This window comes from Halictus rubicundus, chromosome 10, assembly GCF_050948215.1.
Source record: "Halictus rubicundus isolate RS-2024b chromosome 10, iyHalRubi1_principal, whole genome shotgun sequence".
NCBI lineage: Eukaryota > Metazoa > Arthropoda > Insecta > Hymenoptera > Halictidae > Halictus > Halictus rubicundus.
Window position 1 is genome coordinate 8,364,634 of NC_135158.1, and position 19,192 is coordinate 8,383,825.

A 19,192-nucleotide genomic window follows, 5' to 3' on the forward strand; every position below is an offset into this window, starting at 1 on the left:
CGCGATGATCGGCTCGTTTCTTGCGAGGAATATGTACCACCCAACTCGCAACCATGCCGATTGTAATGGAACTTGGCACGCGTGTACAATTCTTTAACGCGCCTGTCGATGCAACTGTGCGAAAGTTTAGCTATGCTGTCCCAGCAAAGCAAGATTCAGTTCTGTTTTGTAAACTCGACGCAGATTAAATCAATTGAGTTATCGCACAGTTAAGGCAATTGCTGAAGTTCGTTAAAAGGTCAATTGAGGATTCGTGTCCGTCACGATTCAACACCTTGACGACCGGTGTCACGTACGCGTAACTACGCTGATTCAGAGGTTTGCAGGCGGCCAGCGTCATGCAGACATGACTTTCTTCCCATCGTCTCTGGTAACATCCTTGGCACAATTTGATTTCCTTGTGTACATTTGTGGATTATTCTCTGCTCGTATCAACGGAGTTTATATAACAAGCGTGTCCTTGTCTCTTAGTATCTTCGGGAACGTTTCGTTCCCTGCATTGCGTTCAGCTCCAGATCCGTCTTCCTTAATAGAAAAATACTCAACGACATTGCTTACCGGTGACTATTCAATAGATTTTAAACTTCATGATCCACAGTTGAGAACTTCTGAAGAAACTCTTCATAAGCAACTTGGCGAACTTTTGTCGTGAACAAGCTACACTCGAAAACGTGGTCCAACTTTCTAAAAGAAGATTTTGAAGTTCTTCCTTAATCACAGTCCACGGGACTTCCGGAGAGTAAAATGTTTATGCATACTACTTGTGTATTGTGTACAGTGTTGATAATACAATATAGTAGAGGTCTGTAAGAGTGAATCAACAAGAGAAGGACCTCGTTGAGCCGTTTCTCATTGGTCAACGAAACTCCACCCTCGGTCAGATGACTTCCCGATGCGCATGTTCCGCCCACCAGAATGTGAACGTTACATAACCCTTCTCAAGTATTATAGTATCGTATCAGCACCGAGAAGGAGCCGTTGTGTTGCTCTCGGATGGCTTCTCCTGGAAAGGAAAACAAAACGAGCCGTAATGCATCGTCGTCCGCTGATACATCTCCCGTTTCACGTTTAGAACAGCTATTTTTAGGTCGAGCGGCACTCACATCTCCGGCATGATTGCGAATTTTCGCCCTCGAAGATCCGGATTTCCCGTGGCAGGCTTTGCCGAGGGAGCGAGAGAGAGAGAGAGAGAACGATTCCGTGATTTGTCATCCGAGCCCGAGCCGGCCCGAAAAAGGAATCGCGAGCGTTTTCTTGCGACAACGCGAAATAAGACTACCCCTACCCGGTTCGGTGGTCGTTGACCCGTTTTCGTCTCGGCCGACAAGAGGAAGCGCATCGATGAAACAGAGGCAGCTTGGCCACGGAAAAATGCAGGCGAAAACAACAACAAACAGAAGAAAACAGCGAGAAAATTGTAGAGAAAAATCGAGACCCATGGCCCCGGCGTGGACCTTATTTTGAAACTACGAAAGAGTTAGATAATATGGAAATACTGAAGATAAAATCTTTACTGTATTGGGTTCTGGAAAACCCTTGAGACAGTTTATTTATAGTTTGGATTTAGCTAAATTAATAATATGAGTATTGAGAGAATATGATTCTGTGGAGGCAATAATATGGAAATACTATGAAAGAGTTAGCACGCTGCCCTTTTAGAATATGTTGACATGTCATCAATCTAATAATTCACTAGATATTATTGAAATAATGTTCCATATGTATAATACTTACTATCCGTGACCGATGTCCCTCAACTTGAATACGGCGATTAGGTTTAGGACATATGAAGGTCAATACATTTCCACGCAGAATGTAGTATATCGATTTACGATCCAACGAGTAAGTCATTCCATTCAAAGAAAACAAGATGACCTTAAAGTCACCGAAACCCCATGCAACTTTTGTCTACATCGTTTTCTCATATTGTTACAGATAAATACTGAAGGTAGACAATTACTGGATCGCCCTGTACATTTTCGTTGTGTTTCGTTTAACTGTCCCGGGGGCTGTCCGCTCTTCCCCTGCCTGTGCCAGTGAAATGCAAGTAACGAGAACGCATTAAAACGCAACGGCGAGTCTCGCCGCGTTGCATTCTCGCGCGTGCTTTTCGAACGTCCTTGGACGCTCGCTAAAATTACGTTTTCTTTAACGAGGGAAACGGCCCACGATGTCCAGCGTACCCCACTTAAACCCCGTGAATTGATGCTCCTCGCGCACCAAACTCTTCCGATTTTATACCGCCGTCGTAACGGTGCGCCGTATTTTCTTATGGCAACGACATTTCAGGGACACGTTCGAACAGTTTCGTACTCGTTCCGCCGAGGAAAGTGTAGAAAAACTACCGGCAGTTGTCTTTAGCATTTTTATGGTCGAGTTAGCGCCGTGACTGCGAATGGACTGACGCGGTTGCGTTTGAAATTGCCATTTTAACAGAAGCAAACTCGACAAAAAATTATTTACAGAGACAATCTTTTTATACGTTTACTGTGCATTTATTGCCGCATGAAATACACGCGTTCCCCACGGATGAAAACGAACTCGTTTTTACATTACTTCTGTGACGTTATAAATGAAACACAAGCGCGGAGCAAAAGTCGGTGGATTGTTATCACAATCTCTTTTATGCAACTACTTTCGAGGAGCGTGATTGAAGGAGCTACCGTATTCGCTTGCGCGGGCAAAAACTTTGTGCCACCGAACTGTTTAATCTTGAAATATCGTGGATGTCTGGTGTCCAGTGGATTGATTGATAATGCGCACGGTATCACCGGCACCTTGATACACTATACGCACACTGTGTCCCACTTTCGATCGCGATCGATTCGGATCGAATTACGGTGCGCAAGTGCTACAGAAATTAATACGTCAAACGCGAACGCACGGTGTAAGACGCCTATCGGTGTAACGGCGATCCTGTGTTGCAGAAAGCCCAGGTAAATAGTAAGTCGTCACGGGTTCGGGTTTACAGGTTGTCTGATGCAATATCGCCGCGCTATAAAAAGCTCCGATTCAACCATAAGCCATTCAAATGGTATGGTTGCTCGGTTACTCATTTTGCCGTTCACGATTAGAGAACTATCAAAATCCGGTGCCAGTTTTATATCTAACTCTACCGAACACCGAAGTGGCACGCATGCCTATATAGAAGCGAGAAGATTGAATTTATTTCGAGCTTGCGCAATTTTTTTTTGTCCCAAATACTCCAAAGGCAAATGTGAGTGGGCTTTAACACTAGAATTTTGTCTAATTTTATCTTTTACAATTACTGAAATTATAAAAATGTTTTCATCAGAATTGTTCGAATGAACTTTCTCATTGAAGCACACGTTAGAATAAAAATGGTATTAGGTTTGAATAGATGTGGTCTAGTCATTATTACAAAGTAATATTCATCGGTTGTGTTTATTACTCGGTAGTTCCAGTGTTAAATTATGTGCACGCTTTTAACCTGCAATTCATAGTCTACTCGTTTCTTTCGGAGATGCAGGCAGTGTGCGAGGGACTATAGCCGAACAGCGTAGCCTCGCAGACAAAATTCTACGATTCTCCTATTTTCGTCTCTCTAATTAGCGTATCCACCGGTTCTCTTTTCGTTTCAAATGGAGCAAAGAACTCGCGGAGCGAGGCAGCGCGCGCACGTGAGGGGCGTTAATTATGGAAACTAGGGAGGCGCATTCGTCTTACAGTTATCAAGAAAAGCGATCGATCGATAAATTCGAGAAATTCGACGACGTGTACGCGCGTTCGGCTAATTGTCGGGGCTCGCGTGCCTCCGCTTTCTGCGCCGTCCGAGAAACTTCAAGTTCTTCTTTCGTTACGTTATCACGCAACGTGCCCGTTGCATAACGTTGCCGCTCGGTGGGCGAGCGCAACGGGATCATTTGAAAAAAAAAAAAAAAAACAAAAAGAATGCAATTTCATAACTCGACCGGGCTAACGAAACCCGGGATCGAGCCGCCAACTACTTCTCCTCCTGTCAGGCAGCGTATTCGTTCGCGTGTTTTCACAAGTGCGCCCGTGTTCGGTTGCCAACCGTTTCTTATCGAATCTGTTCCCTTACGTGCCCCTTAATTGATACGCGGCAATCGCGAGCCATTCATTTCGAGGGAATTGCGCGCCGAGGTACGAACGAAAAAAATCAGACAAATTCACCGTTAACGTATTGCCCGCTGGGTTAGTTAATCGATTCTAGAAACCTCTGATTCGCCGCTTGTAACGTTATCTACCGGCGATTATTTCATACTTTTTACAAAATTTATCGTATACAGATTTTTCAACCGTTTATTTCGTAACGTGACGTCAGTTTCAATCGACAAACAGGAAGGCAATCTAGTCATTTCTTTTGAAATCATTATTTCAAAGATGATGTTGAAGTTTCTTTTTCATACATAGTTCAACAATGTATTGACAAAGTAAACGCATTGTCCCAGACGGGCTAACATCCCTCGCAATTTTCAATTCACTCTGTCCGAGCAAAATGGCGGCAACCGGTACAAAAAGCCTGCGTTTAATATGTCCGAAGTAACGCGCAACGGGGGGGGGGGTCATATTCGGAACAGCAAAAAGCAATTTTCAAAATTCGAAGAGAAACTCGGACAACCCGGGGAACAATGCGAGAGATGTGTTACGCATTCCTTGTATTGGTCGAATAATGAAAGCGGGGTAGCCTCGATGCTATGTTCGCTAGCTTATGACCTGCGAACCTCGCGCTGCTATTATATCAATTAAGGGAAAGAATATCGTATTCCATCGAATTCAATGAACGGAAATCATCATCGGAGATTGCTACAAATAGTTTCGAAGAAATATTCGACCAATTTTCCCGGTAATTTTCGTATCGATATGTCAACCGAATCGAGTTTCCGGTGCGTCACGAACGCACTGTTAGCTCGGTGATTTTACAATTACATAACAGACATGGTTAACACTAGAACTACCGAACCAGTCAAAATGACTGGTGGATGATTTTTTCTTTCACGATTAACCCTTTGCACTCGGCGCTATTTTTATTCTGAAACTAAATATTTCTTCCGTCCTACAATATTTTGATTTTATTCATACGAAACTGATCCGATTTCTACATATAATATTTAAATGTTTAGTAGTCTATTAAATACAAATTTTGTAATGTAACAAATATTTTGTAATATTTTTCGTAATTTCTTTGAAATAATGCCACAACAATTTCTAGTGGTGCTTCAGAGTCACCACTCGAGTGCTAAGGGTTAACTGTTTTCACGAGAAATTTTTTAATATATCTCCTCTTTGGAGTACATGTTACCATAAACCTGAGCAAATTCAATCTTGCTGTTATTATAAAGGGATAAGTCTAAGTCACGTTTAGGGCTCGGTAGTTCTAGTGTTAAAAACGAGACGAAAATTTATGCATACGGAAACTTGTATCTCTAAAATGGCTGAAGTCAAATAAAAAGAGTTGTACCCGTGCAAAAATATAATTGCGTGCGCAGACGGCGGTCTCTGAAGACCAACGTCGATAATGTGTTAAAGCACAACAGTACGTTGAGTGGTATAACAGTCCTAAACAGGTTATGATTATCGTTGTTACAGTCGCGTTAAGCGAAGTGGGTACGTAGTACAAGTCATCGTATTAATATATGTACCACGGCTCGTCACGTATACGTACGTGAGGTTTTAAGAATTCGCAAAACAAAAGCAGAAGAGGTACGGTCGGACACAAAGTAACGCATTCCAATCACGCGTAATGCCCAACCGCTCCTCAGTTAGGCGCATTCTTTTCGCGAATGACAGTTATGTAGAAGGGAAAAAGCGCACGCACGCACGCGCGGCCCGGAATTTTCGGCACACTCGCTTTGATTAGTTGCCAGTCGCACGATTCGTAAATAAAGGGAGGGTGGGAGGAGGGAGCTAGCTCGCCTAAAAATATGCATACATCGGAGAAGAAGAGACAATGTAAACAAACAAACAAACACGCCTACAATACGATCGTCTGAAACTATTATTGGTCCGTATAATAATAATAATAACAGATTGTTGTCGTCAACAATTTCCGCATTATTGACCAGGGCAAGGGACCCAATTATTGTGCCTATATTAATTGTACTTATTTCGAAAGCATGATGCATATTAAAAATCGCGAAAGGCTGACTACTGGGTCACGAGCTGAAATAGCGCACATCTACCATATGTAGGACAAAGATATTTTTATTTCGATACTTTGAGGTTTTATCTTGTAACAATTGTCGAATGAAATGCGAATAATCGCGTGCCATTGTTCGAAACATTTTGCCCGGCTACTTCCATCTCGGTCGCACCTTACGGTTGTTCGAAACTGGTCCGCCGTACGTCGGTTAATCTATTTCGCATCTGCCATTCGAAATACACACGCACGCATCTTGCCTGCCGACGCAGGGTACCGGCAACCAGTTCCGCGAAAGTAATCGATCTATTCTGTGCAACACAGGGGGCAGAATGGTTCAATTTGCAAAATTGCCCGGTGCCGCGAAAAAAAAAGATTCTCGAACGAATAACGACGCGCTTGCGTGTACCGGGGGAAGAAAAGTTTCGTTGACTTAAAGTCGATCCGTCAGATGGAATCGTGTGTTAATCGCCCGTCACAAACGTCTGCGTATCCGACGCTCTAGTCGACGTATTTTTCGATAGATTCGCGAACACGTAACGAATATGTTCGAAGATTCACCGAACAAATTGCCGTGAAAAAAGAACGAGAAACAACAATGTATACGATTTGTAAATGACGGCGTGTAGCAGCGGAAAGCCAAGGGAGGCACACCATGATATACCTACCTTGTCATAGAAGCAAGAATTCGCTATTCTGGCACGTAAACATGGCTGCATTGAAAAATATTTCGCCCGTGAACGGAAGGGACCGTTGAAAAACGAGACAGCCGGCGGCATGTACAGGCGAAAGGTCCGGCAGTCCTGTCCTGATTCAAATTTTCCAATTTGTATGACCGTCGAGAAGGGGTACGTTCCCCAGGAAACAGGAAAGAGAAAAAGAGGGAAGAGAGACAGACAGAGAGAGAGAGAGAGAGGGAGGGGGGAGAGAGAGAAAGAGAAAAGGAGAGAGGAGAGAAGCACACGGACAGAGGGACCGACAGGCTGGAATGTGGCCGTTAAACCGATCCCACCCAGCCAATCAGCATCCCGGCCGTACCATCGACGTTAAGACGGGTGTATATACAAGAAGCACCAACACCGCTCGCAAAGCGTGAGAATAAAAAGTAATCGGAGGTCGAGGAAGAAACAGACGGGGCGACAGAGGGTGCTCGTGATAATAACACGGGTCGATATACACCGGGCGTTATTTTCAGGCCCTTGCATTCGCAGGATTCTCAATGTGCATGCATATCTTATGGGGTTGCCAGCTTTGCAATGCCACCTTTGACCGTCCTCGAACTTCTGGTAGCGAGTAGGCGCGCACACATAAACACACACAGGCACACACGCACACTTGGTTGCTTATAGAGAACGATCGAACCGCTTACAATGTTTTGTCTTAACCGGTCTATCGACTTAGTTGCTAACCATTTAAGCCGGGGGGGGGGGGGGATCGAGTGTTTTAGGCGGATTCCGAGGTCGCCGATGCCAACGGGCTAGCACACGAGGGGTGATCAGTAAACCTGGTCGTGTTGGACTTACCTTGCCGCTCTTCGCTGCCGGCGAGTTCTCGACGATGTCGTAAATGACGTGCGGCAGGCCAGCGGTGCCGAGGAGCGAAAACCCGAATCCGGACGAGTCGCCGCGGTTCAGGGTGACCACCAGCTCCTCAGCCATGTTTCAAGCACATTGATCACCTCACTGTCATTTGACGCACCTTCACGAAAAACCCGCACACCGTACACAACGATTATCCGGCAGCAGCCCGTGTGTTTTCCGTCTTTCTCTCTCTCCTCCCTCTTTTCTTTTCCTAACACGGCGCGTTGTGCATGCGTGTGTGCGTGCGTCACTAGTCAACCGTTCTTCTATCTACGTGCAAACCTTTGACACATAGGCACGCACCACCCACCCACACACACGCACACACATACACACACAAAAGCACAGACGGGATGAACCAGGGGCCCTCCGTTCGCGAACACTTTTCGCACTGCACCGCGCGGATACGACCGCCTTCTATCTCTGTCCTTCCCCACCCCCCCCCCGGTTTCCCTCTTCTTTTTTCCTGGTCTCACCTCTTCCCGACGATGCCGCCGAACCTCTCCTGCTACTACCACGAACCGTCAACGGTGCTGGGACACAAGCAACACCAGGCAGGATACGTGGTAACGCCACTCCTGCGCTTTCCGTGATACCGCCTCGAAAACGCGCGCACTTCGTACCTGTGCCTGCGCGAACCGCGGCGGCGTCGCGGCAACCGACGTCGTATCCTTGCGGACGACGCAGACACCTCCACCCTGCCCGGCATATACCTTGCGACTGGATGGCGCCACCTACAAGGCATCCCGGCGACCACAGAGTTGCCTCGCAGAACCGAAACTTACGGTGTCGGCTACGCCAGACGCGACACTCTTGATCTTCATATCGCCGAATTGACCGACTTTTGGCACCCCACTTGTACGCAGCGTTGCCGTTTCTTTAAGTCCATACTTCCATCCCTGTCTCTTGACCGTCGAATGAACCAGGACGGCGACACTGCCTGGGAAACATTCGAAACATCAGAAAGCGCGGCAATATTTAAAATACAACATAGTGTAGCATTGTGTTTCAGAAATATACATAATTCCATGAACGAAATATTATTAGAAAGATTATTTACATTGTGTCGCATAGATAACTGAATGTTTTTATATATTTGGGATGTCTATGCGGCTTGAGTTTGAACAGCGAAAGACAAGTATAATTCTCGTATAAGCTTCGAAGCTATGTTCACAGTGTACACACTTATGTACGCATGCGCATGAAACGATCTACTGTCGTAACATTCAAATGTGCACACTTACGGACATATGCGCACTGGACACCGATTTTCAAAGAAACATCAAACTTCATCTCTATAAAAGTCGTCTATGCTTCTGTCGGAACCTTTGATCTTTGTGTATATACATCAAACGACCTTGAAATGCTACTGCAAGCCGACGTTGCCACGTCCTTGCATTCAACAGCTCCGTCGCTTTCTGTGTACCTCTGGATAGAACAAGAAAGATATACGGAAAGTTGAAAACGTCCGAAAGCGCGGGAATGTCTAAATGATAGATGTAGAGAGTAGGAACATAACTTATTAGATCGCGCATGTAATTGGATGTCCTTACAAATGATCGAATTCTTATGTTTGTGTTTGTATATACAAATAGTGACCGATATTATATTTACGAAATACTACTTTTTTACGCATGCGCGCTGCAAATTGGTTCTTGAAAAACATCAAAGTCGCGCTTGTCTTGTGTTTCTGATATTTGTCTCTAGAGGGCTGCGAAATGCAGCGAGCTGTGAGATATTTTTGCAATAGTTAATGTCCTGAAACGGCGGTATTTTCCGGCATCTAAGTTTCTTCAAACTTGAGGAAGCGTTCTTATCGAGAACTGTATCTTAGCAAACACAAATAAACGTGGTTTATCCTCCATTCCTAGCTCTAAAGATCATAACTGTTACATGTCCACTGGACCCAGCCGGTCTTTCACCTGAGGAACTACGTTACTCATAAACTGCCAGCAACGATAAAGAGATACGGAATTTAAAATTTCATGTGCCGATGCGAAATATATTCTCTTACAAAGTATTTTAATTATTATATTGTATGACATAATTCTGCCGTTTTTACTGTTAAATAAATACACATGTACCGCTGTTCGAATACTTAATTTGAATAACACCATAGACATTTGAATTTAAATATCGCATATAATGAAGTACATCGTTATGATATAATTACGAAATATTACTTGAAAATATACGTCAGAGTTTTACACACGAATATAGTATTCGTATTCCCCGAAACAATGATGTATATGTCTTTCGTATATATAATTTCAGATCAAATCTTTTAATAGGCTGTAGTATACATTTAATACTATATTTATATTTCGAAACGTAAACTTTCGTATCTTCGAGATAACAATTACAATATATCATCAGCTGGTTTGCATTCATATCCGATACATGATTTGACTCAGATAGTAGTAATAGCAACATGGAGCCAATTGCACATCTCGTCAAGATATCTATTCCCAATTATTTAGCTGGATTACCGATTCCAGATTCTATAGGAGGATGGTTCCGATTAGGAGGTGAGAAAGTGGACATTCTATTTGTTAGATATTCAATTATTCGGCTAAATCATACCGAGTAACAGTAGAAGGCGGACATTTAAATAGTATATGCTGCGACAAACCAGTAAACTACTTTGCTCGGTAGATTGCAAATAATGCGAAATTATGAGTGTTCTATGCTTTCATTTAGTACGAGACTGGTTCGCCTTAATTCCTCCAACTGCTATGCTAGCTGGCGTCGGTTATATGTCCTACAAAGCATTTTGTCCGTTAGCGAGAGGCCCGGTAAGTAACCTACCTGTTATCGAAATACCAAGAACATTAGTAGTATATTACGGTATATTTTACTTTTTCACTGATTGATTATGTAACTGCATGACTCACCAATAATCTTGAATTACGGAAATCTTATTCTCTTTCAATAATGTTATTTACTTTGTGTATTGTTTCTGACTAACGAAATATATACATATGTCGTGTTATTAAGCAACCAGTATTTTTATTCACTTCCGTGATTTGCGAAATTATGTTTTTCAGCCCTGTGGACGTGTTAACCATTCTATCAAAAAAGATGTGGCTAAAGTAGTAGATACTGTTGATATAGAAGATATAACTGAAAAAGCTGTGTTTTGTCGCTGTTGGAGATCTAAAAATGTAAGTGTTTTAATATTTCACTATCTAGTATAGTTCTATGGCATTAAGATCTTAGGGGAATTCGGTTAGTGACCTACATTAACTATATCTAAGAATATGCTTGTGACACTCATGTTATATAATCATAATTTTCTCAGTTCTAATAATTCTAGTATTTTTGTATACATTACTAGGGGTCATAGAACTAAAAGCATTAAAATATTATCTATATTGATAAGTATTTGTGTTTATTTCAGTGGCCATATTGTGACGGCTCTCATGGAACTCATAATACAGAAGAAAATGACAATGTGGGTCCCCTTGTTGTGACAAAGAAGAAAGCTTAATGGAAATCAGTGAACACATAAATTTCATTATATGTATTTGCCATCTGCAATGTCATCGATAATTTAAGCAAATATTCCTTGAACCAACATTGTAGACACCTCATAGAGGAGAAAGATATATGCTTAATACGCATATCAAGTAAGTTTCGAAACTAAAGAAATAATACCATCTACCAAATGCAAACTATGTATTTGTTATCTGTATCTATTTTTTAGAATGTGATCTAAACAAATTTATAAATAAATATATTGTTGCGCAAATTTTATGGTTTAGTAATTGTGTAAGTTTTAACGTACAAGGTTCGAAGCTTCATATGTATTACTTTTTTACACATAATTTTTACGATTAGTATAATTACAACTTTTGTGTTATTCGGTATTTCCATTGGTTACAATACATAAGCGCTAAAATAAATAATCTTTCTTTAAAAAAATAGTCCACTTATTTATTTTACTAACAATATTTACACGTTTATCACAAATGGTATAATATAAAATGAAAAGCAAAAATGATAATGCTAGTTTACAAAAATTTAATACGTATTAAATAACACTTGAATACTACAAAACAATATCGTTCACAATAATCATTGAGAGAACCGATACATTTCGTTCTAGCACCCATACAGTTTCGTAAACACGCAGAAACATTATTCAATGATCCGCATGATTATGCTCATCGTGAAAAAGAAAATATAAATAATAGTAACATTACTGTAATCGTCTACAGGAGTAGGAATGAACGACTAACTTGTTGAAAAAATCGGGCTGTATAGATATAAAACAATTACGTTACAAGAAATGTATAACATTATCCAAATATATTTGGTTTGTTGACTGTCAGTCGCAAAGCATGTCCTCAGTATCACAGATTAATGAATCTTTAACAGGTGTATGGTACCAGCCTCGGCTGTGAGTCATTGAATCGTATCTCTTTTTAAGGTTCCTTAATTTCTCTCAGATTACAGCTGAAACAATATAGAATATATAATTAGCACGCGGTGATTTAACTTCCATCAATATCGAACTTACCTCGAAATGACGTAAATCATTAGTGTCGAATTCTAGTTCGTTAACGAGTAACTCTCGATGGCCGTACCTGTACCTAGAATAAATTTAGTAGTTAAGTTAGTAGATATTCATAAAAATTATTAATATTTTTATACTTTAGTTTTCGTAGAATTAAAAAATAAAAAATGGCGACCGAAGATACAAATGACTAGAGTTAAAAATAAAATTGTCGGTATACCTCTGGTACCATTTTCTTTTTAAATGTACTATTATTGGATTTTATAATTAAAGTAGTTAAATTACAACTTACTCAACATACCGCCTCCAAACAATCATTCCTATGTACACTATCGCGATTGCGACACCAAAACTGATCGCGGTAACTAACGCTATGATTCCGGATGGCATACTTTTGTTTTGATCCGCCAATTTCGCTTCTGCAACAACACCTCCGGATTCTACTTTATTCAGCGGTAGTACCGAGTTATTTGACGTTGCAGTGTCATTAACAGTAGCTGGCGGTGTAACGGGCTTCGGGCCATCTCCTAGAAAATAAAAATTAATTAATGGAATGTCTAAAACTGATTGTTAACGCAACTATTGTACCTGTGCCATTTGTATTTTTAACATCACTCGGTTTCGCAGGCGCAGTCTCGTAGGACACTTGATTCGTGGTTTCTGTCGGATTCAGCGGGACTATGTCGACGTTCTTGTTTTTCTTCTCATCCTTTCCCTTGTCATCCTCCTTCTTGACGTCTTTCTCTTTGTCACCCTTCTTCTTGTTTTTGTCCGGCAAAGGTTTCGGCGCCTGAGATTCCGTTTTGTTCGTCTCAGTCTTCTCGGTCACGACATTCACGATTGTTGTCGATTCTTATTAAAGGTCAAGGATAGATCAAGATCCCATTGAATGCTACTTAATCTTAATTTACTTAAACTGAGGGGCGTTGTACCTGCTGCACTTTGTGTCGTAATGTGATCTGCCACTTCGCCGCTATCAGTTGATGTAACGTAACAGCCTCGCATGTCCTCCGATTCCCTCGTGGAATTGCATTCTTTATGCTTCTCAGTTTCGTTTGGTTTAGCAATGTGCTGCGGTACCGTTTCGAGAGCGTCAGTTGCTTTCGGTGGTACAATTTTCGTGTCATTCGGACTCTCTGTATTTAAAATAATGATGCGATACCAATTAAACGTTATTTCACGTAAAAATCGAACGTAATATAGGGTTGCGGGCCCAATTACTGTGCCTATATTAATTATATTTATTTTTTAAGCATAACGACTATTAAAAAAAAACAGATATTACATTTTTTTAAGTATAATTAATGTAGACACAGTAACGGGTACCCCCACAGTATTGGATCCCTTACCCTTTAAACTTTAAACAAAATCGTGCAATAGAAATATAATTTTTCCCAGAGCGGGAAATGCTTCGACAAACATTCGGTTTAACGTTTCTAACTGCTTGCTTTTTACGCAGAAGCACCGCCGTTTAATTCTTCGCGGTCGAAATGTCAGCTAAGCCGACACGAGGTCGAAGGATCAAATCATTGAAAAAGTTCCATTGTACTCACTCGTTTTAATTTCGATCGGGCTAACCGATGATGCAACGGTCAGGCTATCATTGTTCGCTGAAATGGTTGTTGTCTCAATCTTCGCGTTCACGTCCGCTGCAGCCGCTGGTGCAACCACTGGTGCGTTGGGTACTTCAACTAGTGACGCTGGGTTACTGCCCACTAAACGAGCACAGAAATTCGCAAATTAATCATACCAAATCACTAAATTATAATAAACATTCCGCAATTAAAAGAATATCTTGGGTTTACTGTATTTACTTCGGCTGTACGGTAAATATCGTTCGACGGTCTCCAAGTGCACGCCATCTACGCGGTAGTATCTTTTCCCGAGATGCATTCCGCGTTATCTTTAATAATAAATACGTTTGCACGTTCTCCTTACCGAACGTCAAAATTATCAGCACGAAGATCACCGGTAGCCGAAGCATCTTCTTCATGCTGTCGTCCCTTCAGAGAATTGAGCCCTTCGCAACCTCCGCGCTACCACACGAGCGGTTCTCTCTTCCGTGGTTTATCGCTCCCCACTGTAAATGCGTAGCGAAATCGAACCTGGAATCAAGATGATAATTATCAACTTCAACGCGACCGTTGTCTAACCACTCGTAACTCTTTATCCGTTATCTTAGATAAACTAGACACACAACAAATATATTTTCTCAATCAATTCGCCATGTTTAGAGTCTATCGACAAGGCTGCGCGAGAACAAATTCTCAAAAAGATATTTTCTTATTTCTTTGCTATTCTAATTCTTCTAATTTTCTCGATACCGGTATCGATATCCGTAAACGTCCGATGGGGACTGACTAAAGAGCCTAGTGCCGACACTAAACCGAGCAGTAAAGATGTCGGCCAAAGCTATGAGAAGCAGCTCCCGCACTACTACCTAAATAATGGAGAAGGCACTGTTGTCGACAAGAGACTTCCATTTGATTAACTTCCCCTCTGCAGTTATCCAACAAAAGATTTGGGCAGACAGCCATCCTCCATACTACCCCTATCAAGTCCCCTAATTTGTTCTTCCCCGTATCGGTATCAGTGCCTCCATTTTGTCTCCAGCGATTTTTCCGCCCGACTTCCACGAATTTCTCCCGTTCACTTCCGGGAATTCTGCTCTACGTTCGTACATTATCCCTTCCCCGATCGACATTAAATAACACGGGCATATCAGTGATCTATACGTAGATGTAAAATGCAAATGCTGGTGTAAAGAACTTGTGCACAAGCACGAGAACGTGTATGCGCAACGCGAAGTAACAAAAAAGAGTAGGGAAAACGTTCCGAAGCTCCGGCAGTTATGTTCGACGCAAGCCTATCTGAAAAGGACGCGATTCCGCTTTTGCACAGTCACTTTCCGACGAGTAAAATTGTTTCTTCCTAAATCTATTAATACAGAAAATTCGAGAAAAACGAAACGGATGACGTAGAGCGCTATTAATATTTATAACCACGTCGAAGAGGAAACCAATTGCAAGATAGGTTCGCGTTCGGTCGATAGATCGGGCTCGATAAGTATTGTCCAGGGTCGCTCGCATAAACTGAAATCTTCGACAAGCAATGTCGTACACTGAATTATGAACATTACAATTTTGCCGTGAAGTCCTTATTCAAAGCGAAAGATTCTGCGAGTAGTTGAATTTCCATATGAAAAAACCAGGCTGTGTCAAAGGAAAAATTGAAAAGCAATTTATCGCGATATACCGATGCACAATAGAATGCTGAATGGTATTTGCATTAGCAATTCCTTTCAGCTGTAGCGGCACCGCAACACGGAGGGTTCTGCAAGAACTGAAAATTAGTTTACCCGTGCGACGCTAAGGTCACTTTCTTTATTTAGAATCAAATTCGACTATGTCTGTTATCGAACGGTAGTCATTAGTTCCGCGTATACGTAATGGCAAATACATTTGAGTAATCGTAATTAAACAGATAAAAGAGGCTACGTCAGCTACCGGCACAACCAATATGGCGGCGGTGACGTGAACCGGTGAGTTCGGGAGCAATCTTGGGAAATTCTACGAGAACGAACACGTGCCAGATTTCTACGGCAAGGTTACGCACACAGGTCTCCTTAGCTCACCGACATGTTCACGTTACGACGCGTGGCACGTGCTAATGAGTAACCATCGAACGGGAAATACAGGCTTTAATTGTGAGAAATGATTGGCCGCTTAGATATAATACCGTGGTCGCGTAATTTTTCCACGAAATGCATCTGCCTAGTCGATGGCTGCAAAGATTTTAGAATTTCACGTTGAACGTGTCGTTGCACGAGGGGTCCCTTGACCGACGCGCCATTGTCATAATTACCTTAGAATGGTTGGCTGATAATTTCGGTATCCAACTGTATCGCGTTACGGTTTATCGGTATGTATCAAGTGGCCGAGCCCGTGGAACCGATAGCAGTGAACGTATTTTTTGACGAGGTCACGTTCGAAACGAAACACGTGATACGAGTACGCGAATGCCGCAACGGTTTCCAATAATATCAATCACGAGGGAAAAGTTCGAGCGCGAGGTAAGGAGGATTAACCCAATTCCCCTCGGTGCATAATACACGCTCTGATAGTGCATACCTTCGTCAAACGTGAAAGTAAAACGTTCCACTTTTTCCCCTATTCGCAATCGTTCGTTTCCCGGTCGAAGGAATCGGGCATGTATTTCCCGCCGAGCGAAAATGCTGCGACGATCAGCTGCGGGTGCCAAAGCCGACGAAGAGAGCCAGAGGCGCGCGTGTAGGATGGTCCACGCGCGAGGAGGCAAGGTTCGACCGCGATTACACCGACATACTCGGTGTAATAATCCCACGATCAATTGCATTACAATTAAACCGAACGGGCTCCTTCTGCGGGCCGGAGAAAATATTTCGTGTATGTACCAAGACACTTGCCCGTGTTCCGATCCCACTTCGCCGTTCACTTTTCACCTCGCCGTGTCCGTTTTACGTATTACTTCGGGAAACAGCTGCGAACCATCGGCGCACGTTTCTTCCGCGCGCGCGTGGCCCCGAGGACTTTTCGGAAACAAACACCGGCGATTTCGTTTCGGGCACCAGTCAATTACACAATCGTTAACAGGACGTCAGCCGATGCTCGGTTTCGCGTTTAAATAAGCCCGTGACGCGCCCCTCGGTGCCGCGGCTCCGCAACATTTTGGAGAAAAACGCCTCGCGTGCCATTTCAAGCCTCTGACACCGTGCCAATAATATAGCACGGTCTATTCGAGACAATAACAAACAACATTCTAATGGAAATACTATCCTCGGAACTGCAGTGCAGGGACACGTGCAAAATTGGCAAAGAAATAGAAAAGCAATAGCTTCGGCAGAAGAGAATCGTTTCAACCAATCATGTTTTAAACGAATAAAGAATTGTATCTGAAACGTAGGTGATTCTCGCTCGAGCAGCGTCAATTAAATTTCTCGAGCGAATCAGACCATTTGCCATTTGTTATTTTACCAAGCACTGTACGATACCTTTCCGGAGAAATTTTTCTAACTGTTATCTGGCTACGCTATCGTTTCCGGGATACTAACTTGGATTGTAATGCGTTTTAATAATGATAGAACGGCGGCTGCGGTTTTCCCCCGTTCGCGTGTAATGGAACAGGTAAACCTTTTGCTGGGAACGTGTATGCACGCGGCGGACGAATGTTCCTGTTCGTTAAATGAGTTTTATCGATCGGAGCACAGGTCGATGTATTATTCCATGTTGCGAGAACGAGCGTGTGCACACGTTGACAGTTACGAGGAGTACGTGGACGAACCGAATCACACCGTACCGTCACTTCTTTCTTCTTTCGGGAGCAACAGCATACTGTGCGTTCTACTCGCCTCGAGAGGCACATAGTGACAGGCAACGAGGAGAGGGCTAAAAGCAATGCGTCGCATGTGCAAACGCGTCACAAGACGCTGAGGAAGCCTACGGTTCACTTGAAATTCATTACTATTTGGATCAGTGCAGCATATTAGATGATAACACGTTCGAGAATTTCGCGGCGCAACACTCGAATTACCCGTTGCGAATATTTTTCATTTTATTTTCTACGGACTTTTGATTTATTGTTCCGTTAGGGGATATCTTTAAGGAAACTAAAATACCATTCACCCTTCAATTTTTCTTTTTACCATTACTGATTGTAACCTGGGCAAGACTAGTTGACCTTTCATGAAAAGATATGTAATAGGAGAACAATCGTTAGAGAAATAATATTCACCCTTCATTGGGTCATAAAATGGGGAACACCATTTCCTATTTACATAGAGATTTGTGATAGAAAAAATTCCAATGAAACTTTTATACCCTTTGCAACGTAATAAAAGTCGTGACGGAAGAAGTATTGCTTTTTTCGCTTGAATTTCCATAATACAATCCATAACAATATACACTAACGAGCAAAACTGAGTCTACACTATTTGAAGCAACATAACTTTTTAAAAATTAGATCAAACGACTTGATTTTATTGAGAAGTTAGAAGGATTAGTTTATTAGACGAGGTGTAAAAAATTTTTGAAGAAAATTTGAATTGGTCGGAATCGCAAAAGAAATAGTAAAAGTTGGTTTTTTCAGCTTTTTTATCTGAGTCTGTATTGAAAATTTAAAGAATGTATTTGATTCGCTCGAATAAATTATATCCATGCTGAAAATTTCACCGATATTGGTTAATTCGTTTACGAGTTATAAAGTGTATATGTGTGCGCACAGGTTTAGCTAATACCAGAGCCGTTTTATGGCAGTTTTTAAATAATATACGAATTTTAAAACGTCTGTGCAAGTTCCCTAACGTTTAAATTATTTCGGTGAACAAGCAGATCTTTAGTTCCACTGTTACTTTTATCTCTGATAACGCATCATTTTGTAAAACAACTACTGTGTTCAGTAAAGTAAATTTGTTTAAGCTTTGAACTGTGATAAGACTGTTTTCGGACCGTTCTTATCGAATCTTGTTTAATGAACGCAATTAGTGTATTAGACAGTTTGTATGGTGGCGAGCGTAGAGACCGTACCCCCTACTGCATGAGTTTGCTTTATATTTCATGATCTTTCGCCGAGCCGGCTACGGTGCAACGTTTGACCTTGCGTTGCTTCAATATTTTATTCAGCAATTAATGCTGTCGAAGCTGTCGATCGATACTCTATCTTCCGGCAGATCGTTTTTATTAAATTCTCGTTATTATTAATCGGCCGGACTGATACCATACCAGCGCGATCGGAAATGTTTAATGCAGAGGAGAACTTGCGAAGAACAGTTCGTCCTACTTTAAGACTGTTTGGATGCAAAGAGTTTGTCGCGTCGACGCATCGTATTTCCTTCGTCAACAAACGATACTGAAAATTATCTACTGTTTGTGCGACTGTCTAAAAGCATAAACTTCCGCTTCGAATGAAAATCTTCTTTTTCGAAAACCCATCCCGCGT

General features: G+C 42.1%; 3 protein-coding genes across 6 annotated transcripts in view; 1 reads left to right on the forward strand and 2 right to left on the reverse strand.

Moving 5' to 3' along the window:
• Efa6 (Exchange factor for Arf 6) overlaps positions 1 to 8,495 on the reverse strand; it is a 58,416-nt gene extending 49,921 nt beyond the window's left edge. Inside the window, exon 1 of one of the 2 annotated variants that reach the window (XM_076794379.1) lies at positions 7,645 to 8,494. In XM_076794379.1, the coding sequence (XP_076650494.1) occupies positions 7,645 to 7,779 (135 nt within the window). In that variant the 5' untranslated portion in view covers positions 7,780 to 8,494. Of the gene's footprint in view, positions 1 to 7,644 lie in introns of both variants that reach the window. The other variant, XM_076794380.1, reaches the window with a different exon arrangement.
• Positions 8,496 to 10,070: 1,575 nt separating this feature from the next.
• Positions 10,071 to 11,452, forward strand: Cisd2 (CDGSH iron sulfur domain 2). Its single transcript, XM_076794425.1, has 4 exons — positions 10,071 to 10,229; positions 10,402 to 10,496; positions 10,749 to 10,865; positions 11,102 to 11,452. The coding sequence occupies exons 1-4, from the start codon at positions 10,133 to 10,135 to the stop codon at positions 11,189 to 11,191; spliced, it is 399 nt and encodes a 132-aa protein (XP_076650540.1). The 5' UTR covers positions 10,071 to 10,132; the 3' UTR covers positions 11,192 to 11,452.
• Positions 11,453 to 11,707: 255 nt separating this feature from the next.
• LOC143357793 (uncharacterized) lies at positions 11,708 to 17,664 on the reverse strand. Of its 3 annotated transcripts, none has more exons than XM_076794415.1 (8): positions 17,555 to 17,664; positions 14,159 to 14,325; positions 13,774 to 13,935; positions 13,153 to 13,356; positions 12,809 to 13,072; positions 12,513 to 12,747; positions 12,224 to 12,296; positions 11,708 to 12,159 (listed from the first exon to the last, which is right to left on the reverse strand). In XM_076794415.1, exons 2-8 carry the CDS (start codon positions 14,211 to 14,213, stop codon positions 12,154 to 12,156), a joined length of 999 nt encoding a protein of 332 aa, XP_076650530.1. In that variant the 5' UTR covers positions 14,214 to 14,325; positions 17,555 to 17,664; the 3' UTR covers positions 11,708 to 12,153. The 3 variants fall into 3 exon arrangements, with proteins under 3 accessions (XP_076650530.1, XP_076650528.1, XP_076650529.1); XM_076794413.1 differs by having other exon boundaries at positions 17,310 to 17,604; XM_076794414.1 differs by lacking the exon at positions 17,555 to 17,664 and adding an exon at positions 16,351 to 16,483.
• Positions 17,665 to 19,192: the final 1,528 nt, after the last annotated feature.